This window comes from Leucoraja erinacea, chromosome 6 (assembly GCF_028641065.1).
Source record: "Leucoraja erinacea ecotype New England chromosome 6, Leri_hhj_1, whole genome shotgun sequence".
Classification (NCBI taxonomy): Eukaryota; Metazoa; Chordata; class Chondrichthyes; order Rajiformes; family Rajidae; genus Leucoraja; species Leucoraja erinaceus.
In genome coordinates, this window is record NC_073382.1 from 47794577 (window position 1) to 47817950 (window position 23374).

Below are 23374 nucleotides of genomic sequence, written 5' to 3' on the forward strand. Positions count from 1 at the left end.
AATACCCAATGGATTTCTGCTACACTAGCTACGAGCTATCCGAAATCACTTATTTACCATCACACCACTAACAGAAACAAAATTACAACAAACCTGCACTGAGGCTTCCTGAGGGTTTAGTGGCTGATCCAAATCCAAATGAGGCGTTGCCTGAAGTATTACTTCCAAAGGCAGAAGTATTTCCAAATCCTACAAGAATAAGTACTACACACTTAATATTCAGTGTGCTAGAAACATTATAATCGTACAAGATAAAATTCCAACACGTAACCAAATGGGAATAGATTTTGCTTCAAAATACCATTAAAAAAAAAAATTGTAGCCAGAACAAATAATAACAATATCCTTTCATCTTTTCATTCATGGATAGGAAAGGTTTATTGGCCAAACGGGACTAGATTAAATTGGGTATCTTTATTGGCATGGATAAATTGGGCCAAAGGGCCTGTTTCATGCTGTATGATTCTATCCAGAATATTTCCCAGTAAAAATAAAATTCAGAGAGCTTTAATAAGTTTACTTGTAGTCTCCTTGTACGTGACAAAATACACAGCAAATCTGCTGCACCACATACATACTACAGAGTGGGCCAAAACTAACGAGGAACTTAATTGCCAGTGAAGTATTTTTCCCTTTGATAATTGCAGTGTACACTGGATTGATACTAACAGAGAAAAGTGTGAATTTGAGAAAACAAAACCAATTCTGAACAAGATTTTCTTTTAAAATAAAGTTGAGAACATTACAAAACAGGATTTCAACGTCAAATAAAAGTTTTCTTTTTAAAATTTGCACTAAAATCCATTTTCCACTCTTAATTTAGTATCGTGTTGGCTGACAACATTAGTAAAGAAATATCTCCCCCTCCCCAAAGTGTATATTTATTTCTTAACACAGATTTGGATGGGCACATCGGAATTCTTTAGTAAAGCAAAGAATACTATTGAATCCTTTTGAACTTCAATGGTATGAAGGCAGTGAACAAGGAGATCAAAAATCACTCGGAAAATACAAATAGCTTTGAAAGATATTTGATGTATATTATGTTAATATTGTGAAAGATTGCTCTCACAATCTTCATAAAAGATTGCTCAAACAATGTTCTCGCTGAGTAATAACCACAATGAAATTTTTGTTTATAATCACCTGAAATTACCTTGGGAAGGCAAAATAAATTTTCATTGCCAAAAGGGAATAGATTGACATGAACCATGTTACTCGAAGCACAAGAAGTATCAATCCATTAAGCAACAGAAAAGCAAATTCTCCCCAAATTAAAGGACAAATCCAGACAGCCACAAATATTAATTAGTCTTATTTTAGTTTTGCATTGAAATAATGTGTAGGTGAACTAGGTTATTATTTGTATAATAACGTATTTTATCTGGTTAAAAAGTCAAACAGATTCAGAATTGGAAGATTTTCCCTGTTTTGAGGAAGATTCAACCCAAGTGGATTGTAGAAAACAACTATTATGACCATACAGAAACATTGGACACAAATAGATCATATAATCCATTCCAACTCATCCCACAAGGTAGCATGATTCAGATAATGGTCAAGATTAAAAATTCAGAATTTAAGGTGCTGGCCGAAGTACTGCTAAGTACTTACGAGAGTAAGGACACCAAAAAAGATTCCCCACTAACAATCTAACAAGGATAATTTAGGTTCGTCTTGCTGACACCTCTGTTCGTTTCTGTAGTATCTACAGTCAATTAAAGTTTCAATGCCAAAATTAAATTTCAGAGATAATCCCAAGTAAAATAAACTAACTACACAAATTCACAACTATTGAAATTAATTTTGAAATTAGAAGATTCCAATTGCAAACTTAAAATAAGTTAGGTTCTACAGCAATAAGTCCATAAGTTACAGGAGCAGAATTAGGCCATTCGGCCCATCAAGTCTACTCCACCATTGAATCATGGCTGATCTATCTTTCCCTCTCAACCCCATTCTCCTACATTCTCCCCATAACCCCCGACACCCTTACTAGTCAAGAATCTGTCAAACTCCACATTAATAACATCATTGACAGCCTCCACACCCTTCTGTGGCAATAAATTCTACAGATTCACACCCTCTGACAAAATAAATTCCTCCTCATCTCCTTGCTGAAGGCACATCCTTTTATTCAGAGGTATGGTCTCTGATCATAGACGCTCCCACTAGTGGAAATATCCTATCTACATCTACTCTATCCAGGCCTTTCACTATTCGTAATGTAGCATTACAGCCTGGTGTTAGGTAGCAGTTACTTTCCTATTCATAATTCTTCCCAGGAAAAGAAAAAGAAACAAGGATCATCTTGTATCGTCAGAGGTATTTTGTATTGTGGAGTTAATTGACAACATGACGTCAGGCAACGAGTTGGAATGTGTTGCAGGGTCTATGAGTCGCAGCAAGCAGTCGAGCAACAAAGATAATTTTGCCCGAGGAATCTCAAAAGTGTAAATGCTGGAAATCTAAAATTAAAATAACAATCAGAAAATGCTGGATAAGTGGGTCATACAGCTAACAGGCCTAATAAAAGGTCAATGACTTGCAAACATTAAGTGTTCTTCCCTTACTATTTCCAGCAAAAATTGTGTTAAAAATTATTTTTTAATTGAATATCCAAGCAAACAAAAACGACAGTAATTTTCCACAATGAGAAATAATTTTTCCAAAACACAACTCCGAGTGAAGTCTAGTTGAATACCTATTGTGGTATGGACACCGAGTTCGACTAAATTGTCCATTCATCTCCGCTCCTTTTAGAAATAGCATTATCACGCCATGGAGATTTATTGATAACATTGTATTGAGCATGGAATTTGAGATCAAACAGAATAAGGAACAATATGTCTACTGCACAGCAAAGTCAATGTAGGCATAAGGAACTGCAGACGCTAGTTTACCACAAAAAAAAAGACAAAATCCTGGAGTGACTGCGGGTCAGGCAACATCTCTGTAATCAATTTATTCAGCTCTGATGAAAGTTCGTTCCACACTTGCTGCCAAACAGCATTCACTGAGAAGGACAGCACAGTGGCACAGCTGGTGGAGCTGCTGTCTCACAGCGCTAGAGACCCAGATTCGATCCTGACCTCGGGTGCTGTCTGTGTGGAGTTTACACGTTCTCCTCCCCAAGACCGCATGAGTTTCCTCCGGGTGTTCCGGTTTCCTCCCATATCCCAAAGACGTGCAGGTTTGTTGGTTGAATGGCCTCTTTACATTGCCTCTAGTGTGTCGGGAATGGATGAGAAAGTGGGATAACATAGGACTAGTGTGAACAGTTGATCGATGTCGGCATGGACTTGGTGGGTCAATGGGCCTCTCTAAACTAAACTAAAATTGATAACAAGACTACCACTGTTTGTCATTGTTATAGCAGGGAGCTGAATAAATCTTCTGGGATACAGATATGCATTGTTGATTGCAGAAATGCAGAGGTTGGTGTCAGTGAAAATTGAAATAGAATACAAAATGACTTTCCGGAGAAAAGAGGAAACAGACTACAGCAACCTCTCCCCGGGAAGGCAGGGTTATTTATGCAGGAAAATGAAGTGATAATTACATACAAATTACCAATCTGTTATCATTTGCAGTAGTGTATTCAACTGACTAGACTGAGAAGGAATTCTCCTGGCTGTATATAGTATATTTATTGTATGCAGTTTTCAATAAAATGCAGTTTACCACCGATATTCGCAACTATTTTGCAAATTAAAAATGTAATTGTCTAATGATTTGAATTGAGCAATCTGAAATATAATTTGGAAATTCAAATGATCAAATTTGCATTTAAGGGCTTCTTAATTAAAAGCGGCAATAAAAATGAGCAGTTGGGAACTCGGAAAATTTCCTAAAATCTATTCTTATTCTGACACATTTTACAGTTATCAAACTTAAGGTAAGGAATCTTGAATTAGCAGTTTAATTCTACATTTCCTAGACTAATGCATGACAACAAATGAGGCCCAGTTTAATTAATCTGATATGAGCAATATTTAGTACCAGTTTGCAAATAGTTAAGTGCCTACAGGTAGCTCTCGACATACTCATGGATGAGTAATTTGCTGCTGAAATGATAGCAACACTATCAATATTTGCCTTTGTTATAGTATCGAACTGATAAAAAAGTTCTGGGATACAGATACGTAAGGGTGATTGCAGAAATGTAGATATTTGTCACTATAAGAAACTGCTTTGAAACCTTAAGAAACCAGTGTTCTGATGAGAACTTTGGGTATATCTGAATTATTCTGTCGACAAAGTACCCTAAAAATGCTGTGCATTGTTGCATCAATGAAACTGAGCTTTTAAATAACATGCCACTCGCTAATTACTGTGTGGATGCTTAGAAACTTCTCTAGCCCCCAAAGAAATCACCTTATATATGTGCACCTGTCAGCAGTGAACTACAGCAGAATATATTATATTTTAATAATAAAAAATCTAATTCGCTCTTGTCATAGGATCAGAATTCAGCCATTCAGCCCATTGAGTCTACACTTCAATCATGGCAGATCTATTTTTCCCGTTCAACCCTATTATCCTGTCTTTTCCCCATAACCTTTGACCCCCTTCCCAATCAAGAATCTATCAAGCTATCTATTTAAAAATACCCAATGATTTGGCCTCCACTGCTGAGTGGCGGTGAATTCCACAGATTCACCACCCACTGACTAAAAAAAAACCTCCTCATCTCCATTCTGGAGGTATGTCCTTTTAGTTTGTGGCTATGCCCTCTGGTCCTAGACTCTCCTACTACTAGAAAAAGCCCCTCCACATCCACTCTATCTAGGCCTTTCATTATTTGGTAGGTTTCAATGAGATCCCTTCTCATCCTTCTAAACTCCACCGAGTACAGGCCCAGAGTCGTCAAACGTTTCCCACGTGTTCACCCAATCGTCTTCCGGATGCAAGACTGAGCTTCCAAGATTGTTCCAATGAAATCCGAGGATGAAAACACCTTGGTTTTCCATGTTACAACCTTCTACTTAATGTTGTGTTCAGTAATTTCAGACAATGATTCAGCTATTTCCATGTACCTTGCTTCCAAATTGATCTCCAATTATTATTTCCCTTTGTCCAATCTCCATCCCTTTTGTTATTTAATCTCCCAACTAATCCTTTTGTTCTTTGTAATATTGTGAAAGTTGTTTTATTCTATATATTTTCCGTTCCTAATCAAAGATCATCAACCTGGAAATTCCACACTGCCTGTCCTGTTCATTTTCCCAGCATTTTCTTTTATTTCTGACTTCCAGCATTCAGTGTTTGGCTATTGTTACATTATGTTTCAACAAAGGTAGAGTGAATGCGAAACGCCAGGGATTTTGATGGTGCTGGAGCAGCAGATTTTCTGAACAATCAGTTATTGTTCTACTAAGATCCCAACACATATTTATTTCACTTTTTATTTTAAGGTAAATTTAAAGTTAGTGCAGGAACCAAAGAGTGGTTGGGAACACAAAAAAACATCAACTGGCATGCCAGATGCTGAACTAATGGATTTCTGAATAGTTTGATAGCAAATTATCAAAGTTTCACAGTATCAGATTTTGCTGCAAATAGCATACAACAAAAGGTAGAGTTATACTCTAGATACATTAGCAATCAAAAAGTGTTAATGCGCAAAGCAGTTTATTTGTTGTCTTTGAGATGCTGACAGAAATATTGTACATTTCTATTGTTTTTAGTGTTTTATGTCAGAGCTGGTAAAATGATGGGAGAGGTGATGGCAGAAGCTTGAGGAGATAGCGAAAGAGAGGGTTGGTGGTGAAAAGGGCACAAAAAAAAGAATTAATGTCAAATCACCTTAAAACTTGGAAATTGAGTAAAGTAAAAAAAAACCTCTAGTTTTTGTAAACTGAGATAACAAAATTAGTGTTCACATATAAAATATCATTAGATGAAGGCAGCACAGATTCTTATTAATGTATGGAAGTTAAAGAGGAGAAACAACCAGGTAAATTTGGCAATAACATCAAAAATAATTTGTAAGGTTAATTGTCATAGAACATGCAAGGAAATTTTGATTACGGAATGGGATTGCAATTATTTTTCGACTGATTTTAAAGTCACTTTAACAGACCCAATGCATTTGAAAACTATTTCTAAAGCTGTAAAAAGAAACCTTGGACATTACAAAAACGTTTTTTAATAAAATTGTACCTCCAAGTGTTGTAGAACCTAAGCCAGTTGACTGCAAGCCAGTGCCAATACCTGAGGCGAACGGTACTCCAAAGTTAACTCCCAAAGCTGGCTGTGATCCTGATACAGAAATAATTAAGAAGAAAAAGACAAAAATTTCCATTACACTTAGAAATAGTTTTCAGCATATATTTTATAAAATGACTCTCCAATACGAGAATTTTATTTCAGCCACTCTTAAAAATAATGGGCAAAGTCTTCAAATGTATGTGGGTCAAGCTTAAACTGATCCAAAACAAATTAGAATCTAGAACAAATATTGAAAAACAAAACGAGACTGATCCATATCTATGCTACTTCAAGTTTTAAACACTTTTTTGCCAATTCATCTACTCAGCAGTAGTTGGGAAACAAAATAAATCCAAAGCAAATCATACTTAATCTTCTCCTTAGTTACTTTGGTGGCTTATTTTGTTTTATGCTTTAATTGTGTTCACACTAAAGTCCCTTTATTCAGCATAGTTATATGTCCCAAATGTTATTTTTAAAAGTAAGCAAATCGCCTGCATTCTGCGACATAGCCTCAGTTTTAGATTTAAATAAACTTTACATGCGCATTGCACTCAAGTATGAATCAATTGAGCAATAATTAAAGAACAAAAATACATAAGAAGACAATAAGATCTTTCACATCTCAATTTATTGTTTAGTTTTTGAAACAACTCAATTACATATCAACACAACAATAAAATTTTCATTTTTGTTAATTCATAACTGCCATATTCTTGCTTTTAGTGCACTACAGTTTGATATTAGGCAACTTTTTAAATAAACGGAGGGAATATTCAGGTTCTAAAGGCAGTTACAACCAGAAGTGAATTTCTATGCGTGCGCAGTTTGAAAAAGGCACCACTGAATTTACACTTCATATGTAGGTTTAACACATCCACACTTTCACATTTCAAACACACTACTTATTTTGCCCTGTGCAATGGTAGAACATATTGCTTTTGGTAGTATGATGTTCTAGAAGAGTTAATTGTCAAAGGGGAATGTGGAAGGTGCAGAGAAGCAAAGAATTATAATTATGCCAAAGAAATGCCGGAAAACATCAGAGAAAACTATGGATCAAATCCTGAGACAGTCCAATCTTAGGCACCCACGTAGGCCTCATTTCAAAGCTGTCCACAATTCTTGCACAACTACAGGCAAACTTAAAAACGAAATATGCTACCAATACAGAAACAAGAAAGGCTAGCATATGTTATTTCAAAATTTGCAAAACTAATTGGAACATTTATGAAAAAATGATTTAAGTAGAAAAATTGATCATTATTCAAAAATTCAGCCCATATATGCCAAGGAATTGACACTGTCTTCCTTTATCATAGATATCAAAGAACAATGAAGAGACAGATACATATATGACTATAACATGAGTTTTACAGATAATGCAGTATTATATAATATATTTTACAAAGACTGATTTCATAACCAAACTAGTGTTGTAACCTAGTGTCTGTAAAGAAGGCAACTGCGGCACTGCGCGTTTGTGTACACTGAAAGACTTCATGTAGGTGTTTGGAATATTACAATACTGGGAAGTAGTAATAATTTTTGGCAATCGATTTCAGTGGAACAATTCAAATGCTGCTCTTTCAGAAAGCAGAAACATTGTTTTATACTCATAAAATACAGCACATGAAATGTGCACAGACTTACCTGCACTTTTTTCTAGCAGCCCCGGTTTGCAAATATCTTACAAATTAATTTACTTAAATGTTTACAGTGCTATTAATTTTGGTTAATAATATCAAATACACTGTTCTTCCTTCTTCAAATTTGTTTACACTCTAATCATATTTTTTAACTGTACACATTGTAACTGGTTGTGGGAGAGGAGGGAAGAGGCGAGCCATCAATAAATATTCACTGTACAAAACAGAAATGTTTTGTGGCTGAGATTAGTAAATATAAGACGCGCATTTTAAATGCTGCTTTCGGATATGTTAAATAGAATACCATGGAGTAAGAATAAAGAATTCCAACGTTCTAATACTGACTTCCTACTCCTTTACCACCCTATTGTAAACAATTTACTTTGTGTCAAATTCCATTTATTTTTAAATTAATCACATATTGTAGAACTTTCTTAATGTAAACTTTATTGTTACACCTTCATAAAAAATATCAAGGTGTTTTCATTCACTATATTTGCTTATCTCACTAAAACTTAAATTATGATAGAACATTTCTACCCCAGACATCCTATCTTAATTTGGAATAGCAACCATGATGAAAAACTACCATTGTTTATTGAGGGATATTTTATACAACAACATTTTCCCATCAATTTAGTCAACAACTTGCACAATCGAAGATGAGAATATGATCTGTTGTGTTTTGTAACAAACTATCAAAGGTGTTAGAGGAGTTGTGAAAGCAGATGACTTGGATTGTTTGAGCTTAGTTTTAGAGTTAAGCACAGGGCCCTTCGACCTACTGAGTCCACTCCGACTATCAATCATCCTTCACACTAATTCTACGTTTTCCCACTTTCGCATCCACTCCTTACACACTTGGGATGTTTTACCTACAAATCCGCATGTCATTGGGATGTGGGAGGAAACCGGAGCACCCAGATGAAAACCACGTGGTCACAGGGAGAAAGTGCAAACTCCACACAGACAGCACCCGAGGTCAGAATTGGTCCTGACTCTCTGGTACTGCAAGGCAGCAACTCTACATTCTTAAATTATATTCTTGTAGAAAAACTGACCAACTCTCACTGATCAATGTTTATCTCAGATTGGGAATGTGCCAAACAGGGACTTTATGCTAAAGCAATTTCTTCCAGCTTGTTTGATTATACCAACGTATTATACAATACTGTTTTCCATGATTAAATGAAGAAATAAGAACCTCATTGTAAAATAGATATGGTATCTGTATCATCCTTCAGTAGTTATTATTTTCTGTAGGTTAATCAAAGCAATATCTCACCCAGAACAATTTTAGAGCTATGTGCATCTGTAATTCACCCATGTACGTCATCCTTGTTTAAATTTTAACATTTTGTTTTGAACAAAATAACATCAATCTTAACAATTATTTTACATTCTCTGCAAATTATCTTCAGAATTTAGTGATTCAACAACATTCAAAGCCTCACAAGGTCACTTCTAACTAAAGTCTTAGTCACCTTTATTATAGTATAAAAAGTCACTTCACATTTTCTAAATTACCAATTTTAAGAAATTAGGTATTTTACAGCTTTAAGATTATTGCTTTGTATATATCCTGTATTACCATAAATTAGTAGTTTTTTTTAAATATGCAGATATCAGTAATTTAGAAAACTTTAAAAAAGTGACAAAATAAGATACAAGAAAGTCTTGGGTGCTTTCTAATACAGCAGTAAGACTACTGAGATGTGTTCAGGAAGACAAAAGAGAAATGTGTATACTAGAAAGTTTATATCGTATAACCAGATATTTGTCTCAGCTCTATTCATCTATAACTTGAAGACATTCAGACCTGTAGCAGGCTGTTGCTGCTGTGTTAATGTTGCAGCCATGGCAACTGCTGCTGCATTTGGTATGCTGAAGGGAGTTGGCCCAGTTGTGACACGTGGAGTATTTTGCCACTTCTTAGTTTCAACGCGCCTCGCTTCAAAGACATCAGTGGCATCACCATAGTATGTCTTACGGTAGCCAAGATACTGCTCTCTTAGAATCTGAAATGAAATGTCAAAGTTCATTATGCAGAATGGCAATCAATACTAAGATAAAATAAGTAAAAAGCTTGTTTGAAACAACATTTAGTGCATTATGTAAATTGTTAAATACAGCATTATGAGAATTGTTAAATACATTTAGTGCAATGTTTATGAAAATTGCTCTGTAGCTTTAGAGTGGAAATAGCATTTTGTGCAATGTTTATGAAAATAGTTAAATACATTTAGTGTGAAAACAGCATTTAGTACACCATTTATGCAAATTGTTAAATACCTTTAATCCATGGGGAAGGCAACTCACTTAATCACCAGTTGTAAGCACACACAGACAAACATTTTCTCCACATCATTTTTGCATCCACGTTGTTCCGTTAGAATTCAACTATTATTTTTAATCTGTGCAAATTTTGTACAAACTTGATACTGTAATTAATGTAACAGTCCAAATCAGTTAGAGGTCCAATGGTGATAAAAGAATTTGCAGATGCTGGAATCTGAAAACAATACACAATGTGCTGGAGGAACTCAGCAGCTCTTGCAGCGTATTGGGGGGGGGGGGGGGGGGGGGGGGGGGGGGAATAGACAAGCAACGACCTTTCTTTTGAATCAGACTGAAGAAGGTCACCTGTCCATTCTCTCCCCAGATACTGCCTGCCCCATTGAGTTTCTCCAGCACTGTGCTTTGCTCAGTTTGAGGTATGTTGATGTTCTCTTTGTATCAAGGTGAGTTCCACACTTCCTCCACCTATACTGGCCATGGATCATGGTTTAATATATCCTTCTCATCCTACATGGATTAATACACTATCTGTAGATAGTTGAGATAATTTAACAATCAATTGTTTCTAAAATATCCTTATACAGGTCCACCACCAACTTTCCGGCACCCCTGGCTCGAGAGGTTTTCCGGATTATCCGTTTTGCCAGGCCAACAGAGGTCATGACCTCCGAGAGGAGTCAAACGGCACTGGAAAAGTCCTAAGCCAGCTCACAAAGTCAGCCTCAGAAGTCGGCTATGGGAACTGATCTATCTGCTGGCTCCAGCCGGGCCCGTTCCAGAGCCCCAGCCGCAAGTGGCAAATTCGACCCGACAATTCTGTGACAATTCTGTCATGGAAATCCCGATGAGGTAGAGGTCGTCCGCCTTACCGTGGCGCTCGGACCTTCATCCAGATTAAAAGGAGGGAGGGAGGTGGGGGGGGGCGGACCACAGTTGCTGGAAAATCGGTGGTGGGCCTGTTTCCAAAACCAATTTCAGAAAATGCTCAGAAAACCCGAGGAATTACTTTTCATCTGTGAGTAGACTCCAAGCCTTTGGAATAATCTTTCCCCACACGACTGTGAATTTAGCATCCAGTGGAGAACAATTTCTGCATCCAATTTATCCATCATAAAACACAAATTATGTTTCACTGGATATCCCACAAGAGTGCATGTAGCTAGTCAAGACTACAAATCGAGCAGAGTTTAAAGATGCAGAGAAAAGGAAGCTATGAGGAAAAATGAGGATAGGAGAGATGGGGACGAGTGTGAAGATTGAAGAGGAAACAGGACCAAAAAACAGAAACCAAAATAAGGGGGCAAGTGAGGTGAAAACTTTAGTACGATACAAATTCAACACGAAACTGGAAACAGGAATAAAGCAAGAAGGAAAGAGGAATAAAGGGAGAGGAGCCAAGTCAGTTGCATTTTCTTCAGCGATTGTATTTGTCATGCAACTTTCAACTGTATCAAATTGGCAACATATTAATTTTTATGGTGTGGTGTCAGCTGATATTCAGACCACTTACGGTCGAACCCTCGTCAGTGGTTACGTGACGTCATGGGTCAAGGGGAGTGCCTTGCTACATAAGCAGATCTCACCTGGAGATCATCAGTGTACAGGTAGCTGAGCTTGAGGCAACACCCTCACGCAGCAGCAGCAATGGCTTAGTATGTTAGAGGACCAAACTTGTATGTACACCAACCATGTAACATCTGAATAAATCAACTGTTTGTTCACCACGTTTGGTACTGCTACAACTATACTGAACATGAAAGACAAGTTTTGATTTATCTACAGAAAGGATTTTTAGATTATAAGCAAATACTAGATGTTACCTTTGCACTTTCATGTATTGATTGAAGTTGAGCAGCCAGAGCTACAAATGTCTGGTATACTTTCTGCATTGCAAGAGACAGATCTGTAGAAATGACAATAATGATCAACAACAAAAATAATGTTCCCAGGGTAGCCTACACAGCGAGGCAGTCATACAGCATGGAAAAATGTCTCACCTGTCTGTAATTGGCCCATATTCCTCTAAATCGGTCCTATCCATGTACCTGTCTAAATGTTTGTTAAAAATTGCAATAGTTCCCGTCTCAACTACCTCCTCCAGCAGCTCACCACCCACCCACCACCCTTTGCATACACACACCACCCTTTACCCCTTAGGTTCCTATTACATTTTTCCACCCTCACTTTAAACCTATGTCCTCTGGTTCTCGATTCCTCTACTCTGGGCAAGAGATTGTCCGTCTACCCAATCTATTCCTCTCATGATTTTGAGGGAATCATAAAATCAGAAAAATGTATTCAAGCTTTTTCTCGGAAGTACAAACCTTGTGGAGTCATGTGAGAGCTGTTAGCCTGCGTAGCAAGGTGATTTTCCAGTTCCTCTATCTGCTGTCGATACTGCTGTAACTGAACCTCAAATTGTTCCACCAGCTGCCTGAAATAGCTGTCAAATACAAGTTGGAATAGCTGAGAACAATAGTCAAATATTATTTTCATAAGAGGTACAGTGGCGCAGTTGGTAGAGCAACTGCTTCACAGCACCAGAGACCCGGGTTCAATCACAAACTTAGGTCTTGTCTGTCTGGAGTTTGCACATCATATAACCATATAACAATTACAGTACGGAAACAGGCCATCTCGGCCCTTCTAGTCCGTGTCGAACACTTACTCTCACCTAGTCCCATCTACCTGCACTCAGACCATAACCCTCCATTCCTTTCCCGTCCATATACCTATCCAATTTATTTTTAAATGATAAAATCAAACCTGCCTCCACCACTTCCACTGGAAGCTCATTCCACACAGCTACCACTCTCCGAGTAAAGATGTTCCCCCTCATGTTACCCCTAAACTTTTGTCCCTTAATTCTCAAATCATGTCCTCTTGTTTGAATCTACCCTACTCTCAATGGAAAAAGGTTATCCACGTCAACCCTGTCTATCCCTCTCATAATTTTAAAGGCCTCTATCAAGTCCCCCCTTAACCTTCTGAGCTCCAAAGAATAAAGACCTAACTTGTTCAACCTTTCTCTGTAACTTAGGTGCTGAAACCCAGGCAACATTCTAATAAATCTCCCCTGTACTCTCTCTATTTTTTTGACATCTTTCCTATAATTTGGCGACCAAAATTGTACACCATACTCCAGAATTGGCCTCACCAATGGCTTGTACAATGTTAACATTATATCCCAACTTCTATACTCAATGCTCTGATTTATAAAGGCCAGCACACCAAAAGCTTTCTTTACCTCCCTATCTACATGAGATTCCACCTTCAGGGAACTATGCACATTTGTTCAACTGCATTCCTCAATTCGCTACCATTTACCATGTACGTCCTATTTTGATTTGTCCTGCCAAGATGTAGCACCTCACACTTATCAGCATTAAACTCCATCTGCCATCTTTCAGCCCATTCTTCCAAATGGCCTAAATCACTCTGTAGACTTTGAAAATCTACTTCATTATCCACAACACCACCTATCTTAGTATCATCTGCATACTTACTAATCCAATTTACCACACCATCATCCAGATCATTGATGTATATGACAAACAACAGTGGACCCAACACAGATCCCTGAGGCACTCCACTAGTCACCGGCCTCCAACCTGTCAAACAGTTATCCACCATTACTCTCTGGTATCTCCCATTCAGCACTGTTGAATCCATCTTGCTACTCCACTATTAATACCCAACAATTGAACCTTCTTAACCAACCTTCCATGTGGAACCTTGTCAAAGGCCTTACTGAAGTCCATATAGACAACATCCACCGCTTTACCCTCATCAATTTCCCTAGTAACCTCTTCAAAAAAAATCCAAGAAGATTAATCGAACATGACCTTCCAGGCACAAATCCATGGTGACTGTTCCTCATCAGACCCTGTTTATCCAGATGATTATATATATATTATCTCTAAGTATCCTCCCTGGAACCGCGTTGGTTTCCTCCGGGTGCTCTGGTTTCCTTAGTTTGGTTTAGTTTATTATTGTCAAGTGTACAGTGAAAAAGGTTTGTAGCATGCTATCCAGTCAAAAAGACTATACGTGATTACAATCAAGCTGTCCATATTGTACAGATAGAAACTTAGAAAATGGGTGCAGGAGGAGGCCATTCGGCCCTTCGAGCCAGCACCGCCATTCATTGTGATCATGGCTGATCATCCCGATTCAATAAGCAGAATGTTGTGCCTGCCTTCCACCCATATCCATTGATTCCACTATAATGGATAAATGGTACAGAGTCTGATTAAAGATAGTTCAAAGGTCTCCAATAAGGTAAATGGGAGGTCTGGACCGTATTCTAGCTGTTTCCTCCCACACCTCAAGACGTGTGGGTTTTGTAGGGTGATTGACGTACATTTCCATCACAGGTACTGACCACCCCACCATTGAAAGGATCTATGAGGCGCTTTCTCAAAAAGGCAGCCAGCCTCATCAAGGACCAACACCACCCTGGCCATGTTCTCATTTCACTCCTGCCACTGGGAAGAGTCTGAAAACTGTAACAAACAGCTTCTTCCCAACAACCATCAGGTTGTTGAACACTATGAACTCCAAACTACGAATTGCTTGGGATGCACTTGGGACTTTGTTTTGTTTTGGTACTATATTGATTTTTTAATTGAACTTTTCCTTGTTCGTTATATTATCTATTGAGTCCTGTATTTACAAACCTGTTATGTCGCTGCTGCACGTACGAATTTCATTGTTCTGTTTTGAGACATCTGACAATAAAATAGTTTTGACTCTCCTTATCCCACAATCCTAGTTCTTTGTAAATTTGAACAACTACAAAACGGGGTTATTTTCAGTACACCGTGAGCTCTCACTTTCTGTCACTCTAATGAGGTTAATAATTAGTCTTCAATCCCATGAGTATCAGCTAAAGGTTTCCATTATGGACCTTTTCAAATGGCTTCTGGAAGTCCATATAATTAACATTCATAGACATTTCTCTGTCAATGTTACGGTCAATGGTCCTAGATTAGGAAAGTGTACAGAAATAGTCCACTGAGAACCCATGTATGAGGCGCCAAGCTTTGGTGCCATTTTCAAAGTGCAGTCCATGTTCGAGGTCTTATGAGCGGCTCCCGATCTGGGCGAGCCTCAGGCTGCTGCAGGCCTCCAGCCATCGCCTTCCTTGGACGTCTGTATCATCCAGTGAACTGACGTCAGTCTCCTCACCCATCCACCTTTGTGCCTTGGGGGCGCCTCTGGCAGACTCTCTCCTAATGGCCTTGCTCCTCAAGTCTCTTCAGGCTCCCATCTCTCCAATCGCTGGTTTCCAGGGAAGGAGCAGGGGATGGCTCGGCGGGTTCCCTCTAGCACAACAGGTCTTGTGCATCTGGCCACATGGCCCACCGGGGAGAATGTTACAGGGAGAACGCAGGAGAATGGGTTTGAGAAGGATAAAAAAAAAAAAATCAGCCATGAACGAATGGCAGAGTGAATTCAATGGGCTAAATGCCCTGATTCTGCTGTAATTACCACTTCAAACAAAAATGATCCATTATATCAGGAATAATGCAAAGTCAGCTTTTTATCCCAAAAAAAGATATTTCCTCCAGGTAATAAAAAACTGACGGTGCTGTTTTATACCAAAGATAGACACAAAATGCCAGAGTAACTCAACGGGCCAGACAACATCTCTGGAGAAAATGGAAAGTTGACATTTCGGGTCGGGACCCTTCTTCAGACCGATTTCCTCAAGGTGATGGTTTATAGGTTGATGGTTGCACAATGTGTCTGGGAGATACTGTACAAATGTAGGGTAAGAAAGCCACGTGGAATGTCGCTTGGAGGTTCTTGGGAGGCTGAATACCTGCCTCAATGAAGGCAAGCAACAATCAGAAAGCCATGTTGGATAATTCCTGCTGCTTAGTCAGCCAACATTATAGATGAAATGGTCAGGCTGTATGCTTATTTTCCACTGACTCTGAAAAATGAGAATGCATTAAAATGCAAAGTTCCAGTCCAATCATCTTACTGGAGAAACAAGGAACTGCAGATACTGGTTTGCCAAGGAAAGATACCGAATGGTGAAGTAACTCAGCGGATCAGGTGGCATCCCTGCATAACATCGATGGGTGACTTTTCGGGCTGCAACCCTCTTCATTCCTGACCTGAAATGTCACCTGTCAATGTTCTCCAGAGATGCTGCCTGACCAACCGAGTTACTCCAGCATTTTATGTCTTTCCTCAATCATCTTATTCATCTGCAGAGCACCAATTTGGTAATAAAATGTATCTTTTAATTCAATGTATCAACAGTGTATCACTAAATATCAGTTTGGAAATTTTTGTCATATCTTGAATAAAAGGTTTGGCGAACATGTTACTTAAAGAGAAATTCACAGACTTACTCTGCTGGTGCGGTGTTTTCATGTTGAAGACCTGGTGGTATCTTTTGTGTTCTTAATGCTATTTCAGCATTCTTAAGCTCCTGTGAGAAAAGCATAGACAGATTTAAGGGAGCCTTTTTCTCCTGCTCCAATTTCTTTGCTAATGTCCATTGTTTATATTTAATTTTTCTTTATTTTTACAGATATATTGTGTAAACAGGCCCCAAGCCCATGCCGCCCACCATACACTAGTTCTATCTTACACATTAGGGACATTTAACGACAGAAGCCAATTAATCTACAAACCTGTACGTCCTTGGAGTGTGGGAGGAAACCAGAGCACTCGGAGAAAAACTCATGCAGTCACGCAGAGCACCCAGAGAAAACATACAAACTCCATACAGACAGTACCCGTAGTCAGGATCGTACCCGGGTCTCTGGCGTGGTAAAGCAGCAACTCTAACCCTGTGCCACTGGGCTGCCCCTTTTATCCTTTTGGAAACATGGGTCCTATACATACCTCATACTCCAGCATTTTGTGACGACCCAAATCCAATTGAATTCTCCAATTTGAGATAACTAACCAACGAATAATCACTGCTCTTTATCCTCCCTGTTTCCTGTACCCCACCAGTATCTACCTATCACATACAAGGCTTTGTCCCACTCCCAAATCTTTTCCAGCTTTATCTCCCCTACAAAAGGCTGTGAAATAATACTTCAAGGGTTGATGGTGGAGATGCAATGGCAAAGATTTAAAGACCATATGGATGAACTCCAAAAATTGTTCATCCCTGTCTGGTAAAAAAAACAAAACAGGGAAGGCGGCTCAATGGTGGCTAATGAGGGAAATCAAGGATAGTGTTAATTCCAAGGAAGAGGCGTATAAATTGGCCAGAGGAAGCAGCAAACCGGAGGACTAGGAGAAACATAGAACTAAACAGAGGAGGGAGGAGGACAAAGGGGTTAATTAAAAGGGGGGGGGGGGGGAAAGGCATGAAAGAAAGCTTGCGGGGTATATAAAAACTGACTCTAAAAGCTTCTTTAGATATGTAAAAGGGAAAAGATTAGCGAAGACAAATGTAGGTTCCTTAGTCAGAGGCAGGTGAATTTATAATGGGAAACAAAGAAATGGCAGAACAGTCCTTTGGTTCTGTATTCACTAAGGAGGATACAATCTCCCAGAAATACTAGGGGACCGAGGATCTAGTGGGAGGGAGGAACTGAAAATAATTCACATTAGTCATGAAATGGTGTAAGGTAAACTGTTGGGACTGAAGGCAGATAAATTCCCAGGGCCTGATGGTCTGCATCCCAGAGTACTGAGGGAGGTGGCCCTAGAATTTGTGGATGCATTGGTGATCTTTTTCCAATGCTCTCCTGATTGCATCAGATCCTGTGGACTGGAGGGTAGCCAATGTAACCCCACTTTTTAAGAAAGGAGGGAGAGCCTCAGAGGGCGGTGGAGGCAGGCTCTCTGGATGCTTTCAAGAGAGAGCTAGATAGGGCTCTTAAAAATAGCGAAGTCAGGGGATATGGGGAGAAGGCAGGAACGGGGTACTGATTGGGGATGATCAGCCATGATCACATTGAATGGCGGTGCAGGCTCAAATTGTTAAAGACGATATAGCAGCGTATTTGGGAAGCAGTGACTGGATCGATCAAAGTCAGCATGGATTTATGAAGGTGAAATCATCCTTGACTAATCTTCTGGAATTTTTTGAGGATGTAACAAGTAGAATAGTTAAGGGAGAGCCAGAGGATGTGGTGTATCTGGTCTTTCAAAAAGCCTTTGACCAGGTCCCACACAAGAGATTAGTGTGCAAAATTAGAGCACATGGTATTGGGGGTTGGGTATTGACATGGATAGAGAACTGGTTGGCAGACAGGAAGTAAAGAGCAGGAATTAATGGGTCCTTTTCAAAATGGCAGGCAGTGACTAATGGGGTGCCACAAGGCTCGTTGCTGAGACCCCAGCTATTTACAATATATAATGATTTAGATGAGGGAATTAAAGGTGACATCTCCAAGTTTGCAGATGACACAAAGCTGGGTGGCAGTGCGAGCTGTGATGAGGATGTTATGAGGCTGCAGGGTGACTTGGATAGGTTGGGTGAGTGAGCAGATGCAGTATAATGCAGATACATGTGAGGTTATCCACTTTGATGGCAAGAACAGGAATGCAGATAATTATCTGTATGGTGTCGGATTAAGAAACGAGGAGGAGCAACAAGACCTGGAAGGGCTTGTACATCAGTTACTGAAAGTAAGCATGCAGGTACAGCAGGCAGTGAAGAAAGCTAATGGCATGTTGGCCTTCATTGCGAGAGGATTTGAGTTTAGGAGCAAGGAGGTCCTACTGCAGATGTACAGGGCCCTGGTGAGACCCCACCTGGAGCATTGTTTGCAATTTTGGTATCCTAATTTGAGGGAGGACATTATTGCTATTGAGGGAGTGCAGTGAAAGGTCACCAGGTTAATTGCCGGGGTGGCTGGACTGACATATGATGAAAGAATGGGTCGACTGGGCTTGTATTCACTGGATTTAGAATGATGACAGGGGATCCTATAGAAACATAAAATTCTTAAAGGATTGAACAGGCTAGATGCAGGAAAAATGTTCCCAATGTTGGGGGTGTCCAGAACCAGTGGTCACAGTTTAAGAATAAGGGGTAGGCCATTTAGGACTAAGATGAGGAAAAACTTCTTCACCCAGTGTTGTGAATCTGTGGAATTCTCTGCTACAGAAGGCAGTGGCGGCCAATTCACTGGATGTTTTCAAAATAGTTAGATTTAGCTCTTAGGGCTAAAGGAATCAAAGGATATGGGGAAAAAGAAAAAGCAAGGAACGGGGGTACTGATTTTAAATGATCAGCCATGATCATATTGAATGGCAGGTGGTAGCTCAAAGGGCCAAATGGCCTACTCCTGCACCTATATTTCCGTTTCTAAAAGAGTATGAAGAGGCCCGACCTGAAACGTCGCCTATTCATTTCCTCCAGAAATCTGCCTGACCCATTGTGTTACTCCAGCACTGTTTTTTTTGTAAACCAGCATCTCGAGTCCCATGTACCTACATTTGGACAGGTACATGGATAGAAAAGGTTTGGAGGGAAATGGGCCAAATGCAGATAGGTAGGAATTATGTAGGCATGGGCATATTGGGCCGAAGGGCTTGTTTCCATGCTGTAGGACTTCATGGCGCTACAAAATATGTTTATTGTTTTTACATAGACTATCCTCTCTGCCAGCGTCCCAATGTCAGAGTGTAAAGTTTCTCTCTTAGTTACAAATATAATATAGTTATTTGTACTGAAGTAACAGACACAATGGCATTTTACTTATTTCGTAACAATACGAGAAACCAGTGGCATTTTTAATTTACCTGTGCGGATTCTATCTTAAGTTTGTCAATGGCAAGTGAATCCCTCTGTAGTCCACTTGCAACCACTGCCAGCAGTTGTTTCAGTGCCTTGATGTCTTCTTGTACTTTCAGCATGGCTTTAAAAGACATTCGACTGATCTCTTCTTGTACCTGTTTTTGTTCTTTTACAAATTTCCTGCAAATGTGTGAAGAAAATGCACAACTTTACAAGTTCTTGCGCAAGAAAATAATGAGCCAATGATTGCATGCAAGGCCGAAGAAACAAACTCACTGAAAGTTTTCCACATCCTGACAGATAACAGGGGGCAGATTTTCATCCTTCAGCGCTTTGCTTTCACTGATAGACAAAAATAAAAACTTTTTGTATTTAATATCTGAATAACTGAAGGATAGTATGGTGCAACACAACTTTGGAATTATACCGATTTACGGACAGGGTGATGGTTGTGGTGAGAAATGAAGCAGGTATATCAACACGTTTTTTTTTGTTTTTTTTTAATTATTTTTCGTTTATGTCTACACTGTTTGGTAGTTTAGGGGTTCTATTTTTACACATTCACTCTCCCTTTCACTTTCTTTCTTTCTTGCTCTTTCTCTCTTTTTCCATTTCATTTTTGTTAAAATTAAAAATGTACAATAAATGTATTATGTCATATGCCGCGGTTTATACTATTGTACACTGCTTCTAATAAAAATATAAATTTAAAATAAAAATAAAAAAAAATATCTGAATATCTTGGAATATATCCAAGGAAGAATTACACCTCTTGAAAATTATTTGCAGAGTTTCAAAGTGTGGAAGAATTAACATGCTAACTATTTGAGGACTTAATCAGGATACTAGTTTAGTTTACTTTTGTTTAGATTAAAAACATGGAATCATGAGTCTGTGCTGACCAACATAGGGAATTGAAGAATGCAGGTGAACAGAGGGATCTGGGAATAACTGTGCACAGTTCCCTGAAAGTGGAATCTCATGTAGATAGGGTGGTAAAGAAAGCTTTTGGTGTGCTGGCCTTTATAAATCAGAGCATTGAGTTTAGAAGTTGGGATGTAATGTTAAAATTGTACAAGGCATTGGTGAGGCCAATTTTGGAGTATGGTGTACAATTTTGGTCGCCTAATTATAGGAAGGATGTCAACAAAATAGAGAGAGTACAGAGGAGATTTACTAGAATGTTAAAGAGGGAACTGCAGATGCTGGAGAATCGAAGGTTACACAGAAAAGCTGGAGAAACTCAGCGGGTGCAGCAGCATCTATGGAGCGAAGGAAATAGGCAACATTTCGGGCCGAAACCCTTCTTCTGAAGAAGGGTTTCGGCCCGAAACGTTGCCTATTTCCTTCGCTCCATAGATGCTGCTGCACCCGCTGAGTTTCTCCAGCTTTTCTGTGTAACCTTTACTAGAATGTTGCCTGGGTTTCAGCAACTAAGTTACAGAGAAAGGTTGAACAAGTTAGGGCTTTATTCTTTGGAGCGCAGAAGGTTAAGGGGGGACTTGATAGAGGTCTTTAAAATGATGAGAGGGATAGACAGAGTTGACGTGGATAAGCTTTTCCCACTGAGAGTAGGGAAGATTCAAACAAGGGGACATGACTTGAGAATTAAGGGACAGAAGTTTAGGGGTAACATGAGGGGGAACTTCTTTACTTAGAGAGTGGTGGCTGTGTGGCATGAGCTTCCAGTGAGGGTGGTGGAGGCAGGTTCGTTTTTATCATTTAAAAATAAATTGGATAGTTATATGGACGGGAAAGGAATGGAGGGTTATGGTCTGAGCGCAGGTATATGGGACTAGGGGAGAATACGTGTTCGGCACGGACTAGAAGGGTCGAGATGGCCTGTTTCCGTGCTGTAATTGTTATATGGTTATATGCCCTTCGGCCCACTGATTCTGTGCTGACCAACGATCACCTGTATACTAGTTCTATCCTACACACTATGGACAATTTTCAGAAGCCAATTCTTTTCTACTTTCTTTCGAATGTGGGAGGAAACCGAAGCACCACGAGAAAACCCTAGCTCTATTTCAGAAACCATAGCTAGATATCATATCTTCATTTTTGCTCAATTTTACATAACAGGTCAATGCAAGTTCTGTTTCATATATCAGCAATAAGTGCGATTAACTTTGCAAAATAAATTACTTGCACAAGAATTCTACATTCCAAAACCAAATACAACAAACCAAGTGCAATGTAGATGAACAAAGACTCTTATTATTCTTTATCTCTCATGACAGTGAGGAAGGTGGTTAAAGGATACAGAGGTATATAGATCAGTTACAGATATGGGTGGTGAAATGGCTGATGGAGTTTAATCGAAGCAGGCGTTACACTCTGGGAGATCGGAGGCAAGGAGAAGGTTTACAGTTAATGGCAAGACCATTAACACCATTGATTTACAGAGGGATCTTGGGATCTAATTCAATAGCTCCACGAAAGTGCAACACAAGTAGATGGGAAGGAAGACGTATGGTATGCTTGTCTTCATCAATCAGGGCAATGATTGCAGGGATAAAGTAATGTTACAGCTCCATAAAGGTTTGGTTAGGTCGCATTGGAGTATAGTGTGAAGTTCTGGTCACCCCATTAGATGTGAAGGCTTTGGAAAGGGTGCACAAGAGATTTGGCAGGATGCTGCCTGATTTGACAATGTAGAACCTTCCCCCCCCCCCCCCCCCCCCCCCACACACAGGTTGGACATTTTGAAGAGTAGAAGGCACAGTTTTAAGGTTTAAAAATAGATGGTTTTAAAAGAGATGTACAGGGCAAGTGTTTTTTTTTTTAACCCAGTGTGGTGGGTGCCTGGAATGAGCTGCCAGGGGGTGGTGGGCGAAGCAGATACAATAGTTGTGTTTAAGAGGCTTTTGAAGGCACATGAATATGCAGAGAATGGAGGGATATGGATCACTTGCAGGTAGATTATTTTGAGTTGGCATCATGTGCACCACAAATATTACGAATCAAAAAGTCCTGTTCCTGTGCTGTAATGTTGGGTACGTTCCATATATATACACAAACACATGTGCATACAAACAACTTACTTACTCAGGTCTAACTCCAGTTGAACATTTATCATCTGTGAAGCACAAATATGGAAAAGATTAATGCCTCAATGCTATCTTTCGAATGGACACTGGACATCAATTGGTAAAAGGGCAGGGAGAATAATGCAATCTACTCCCCTACAATGAAAACCAAGCCAGGTGGGTCACAGGAGTGGCCTCAACTACACCAGGAGCTTGACACAAAGTGCCGGAGTAACTCAGTGGGTCAGGCAGCATCTTTGGAGAAAATAAATATACGTGACACTTCGGGTCGAGACCCTTATTCAGACTGAGAGTCAGGGGAGAGGGAAACTAGATATGAAAAGACTCAGAACAAATAGTGAACAAAAGGTTCTGAACCTCAGTCTGAAGAAGGTTTTTGATCCGAAACGCCACCTATTCCTTTTCTCCAGTGATACTGCCTGACCCACTGAGTT

At 39.3% G+C, this 23374-nt stretch overlaps 1 protein-coding gene across 6 annotated transcripts in view; it reads right to left on the reverse strand.

The window, feature by feature from the left end:
• Positions 1-23374, reverse strand: part of nup58 (nucleoporin 58) — a 58803-nt gene that overhangs the window by 21969 nt on the left and 13460 nt on the right. For 5 of the 6 annotated variants that reach the window (XM_055636940.1, XM_055636938.1, XM_055636937.1 and 2 more), the window contains 9 exons: positions 22939-22969; positions 20164-20229; positions 19893-20067; positions 16529-16608; positions 12485-12603; positions 11981-12063; positions 9682-9880; positions 6166-6264; positions 94-189 (listed from right to left, as the gene is read on the reverse strand). In XM_055636940.1, coding sequence (XP_055492915.1) covers positions 94-189; positions 6166-6264; positions 9682-9880; positions 11981-12063; positions 12485-12603; positions 16529-16608; positions 19893-20067; positions 20164-20229; positions 22939-22969 — 948 coding nt within the window. The remainder of the gene's footprint in view (positions 1-93; positions 190-6165; positions 6265-9681; positions 9881-11980; positions 12064-12484; positions 12604-16528; positions 16609-19892; positions 20068-20163; positions 20230-22938; positions 22970-23374) is intronic. The other variant, XM_055636939.1, reaches the window with a different exon arrangement.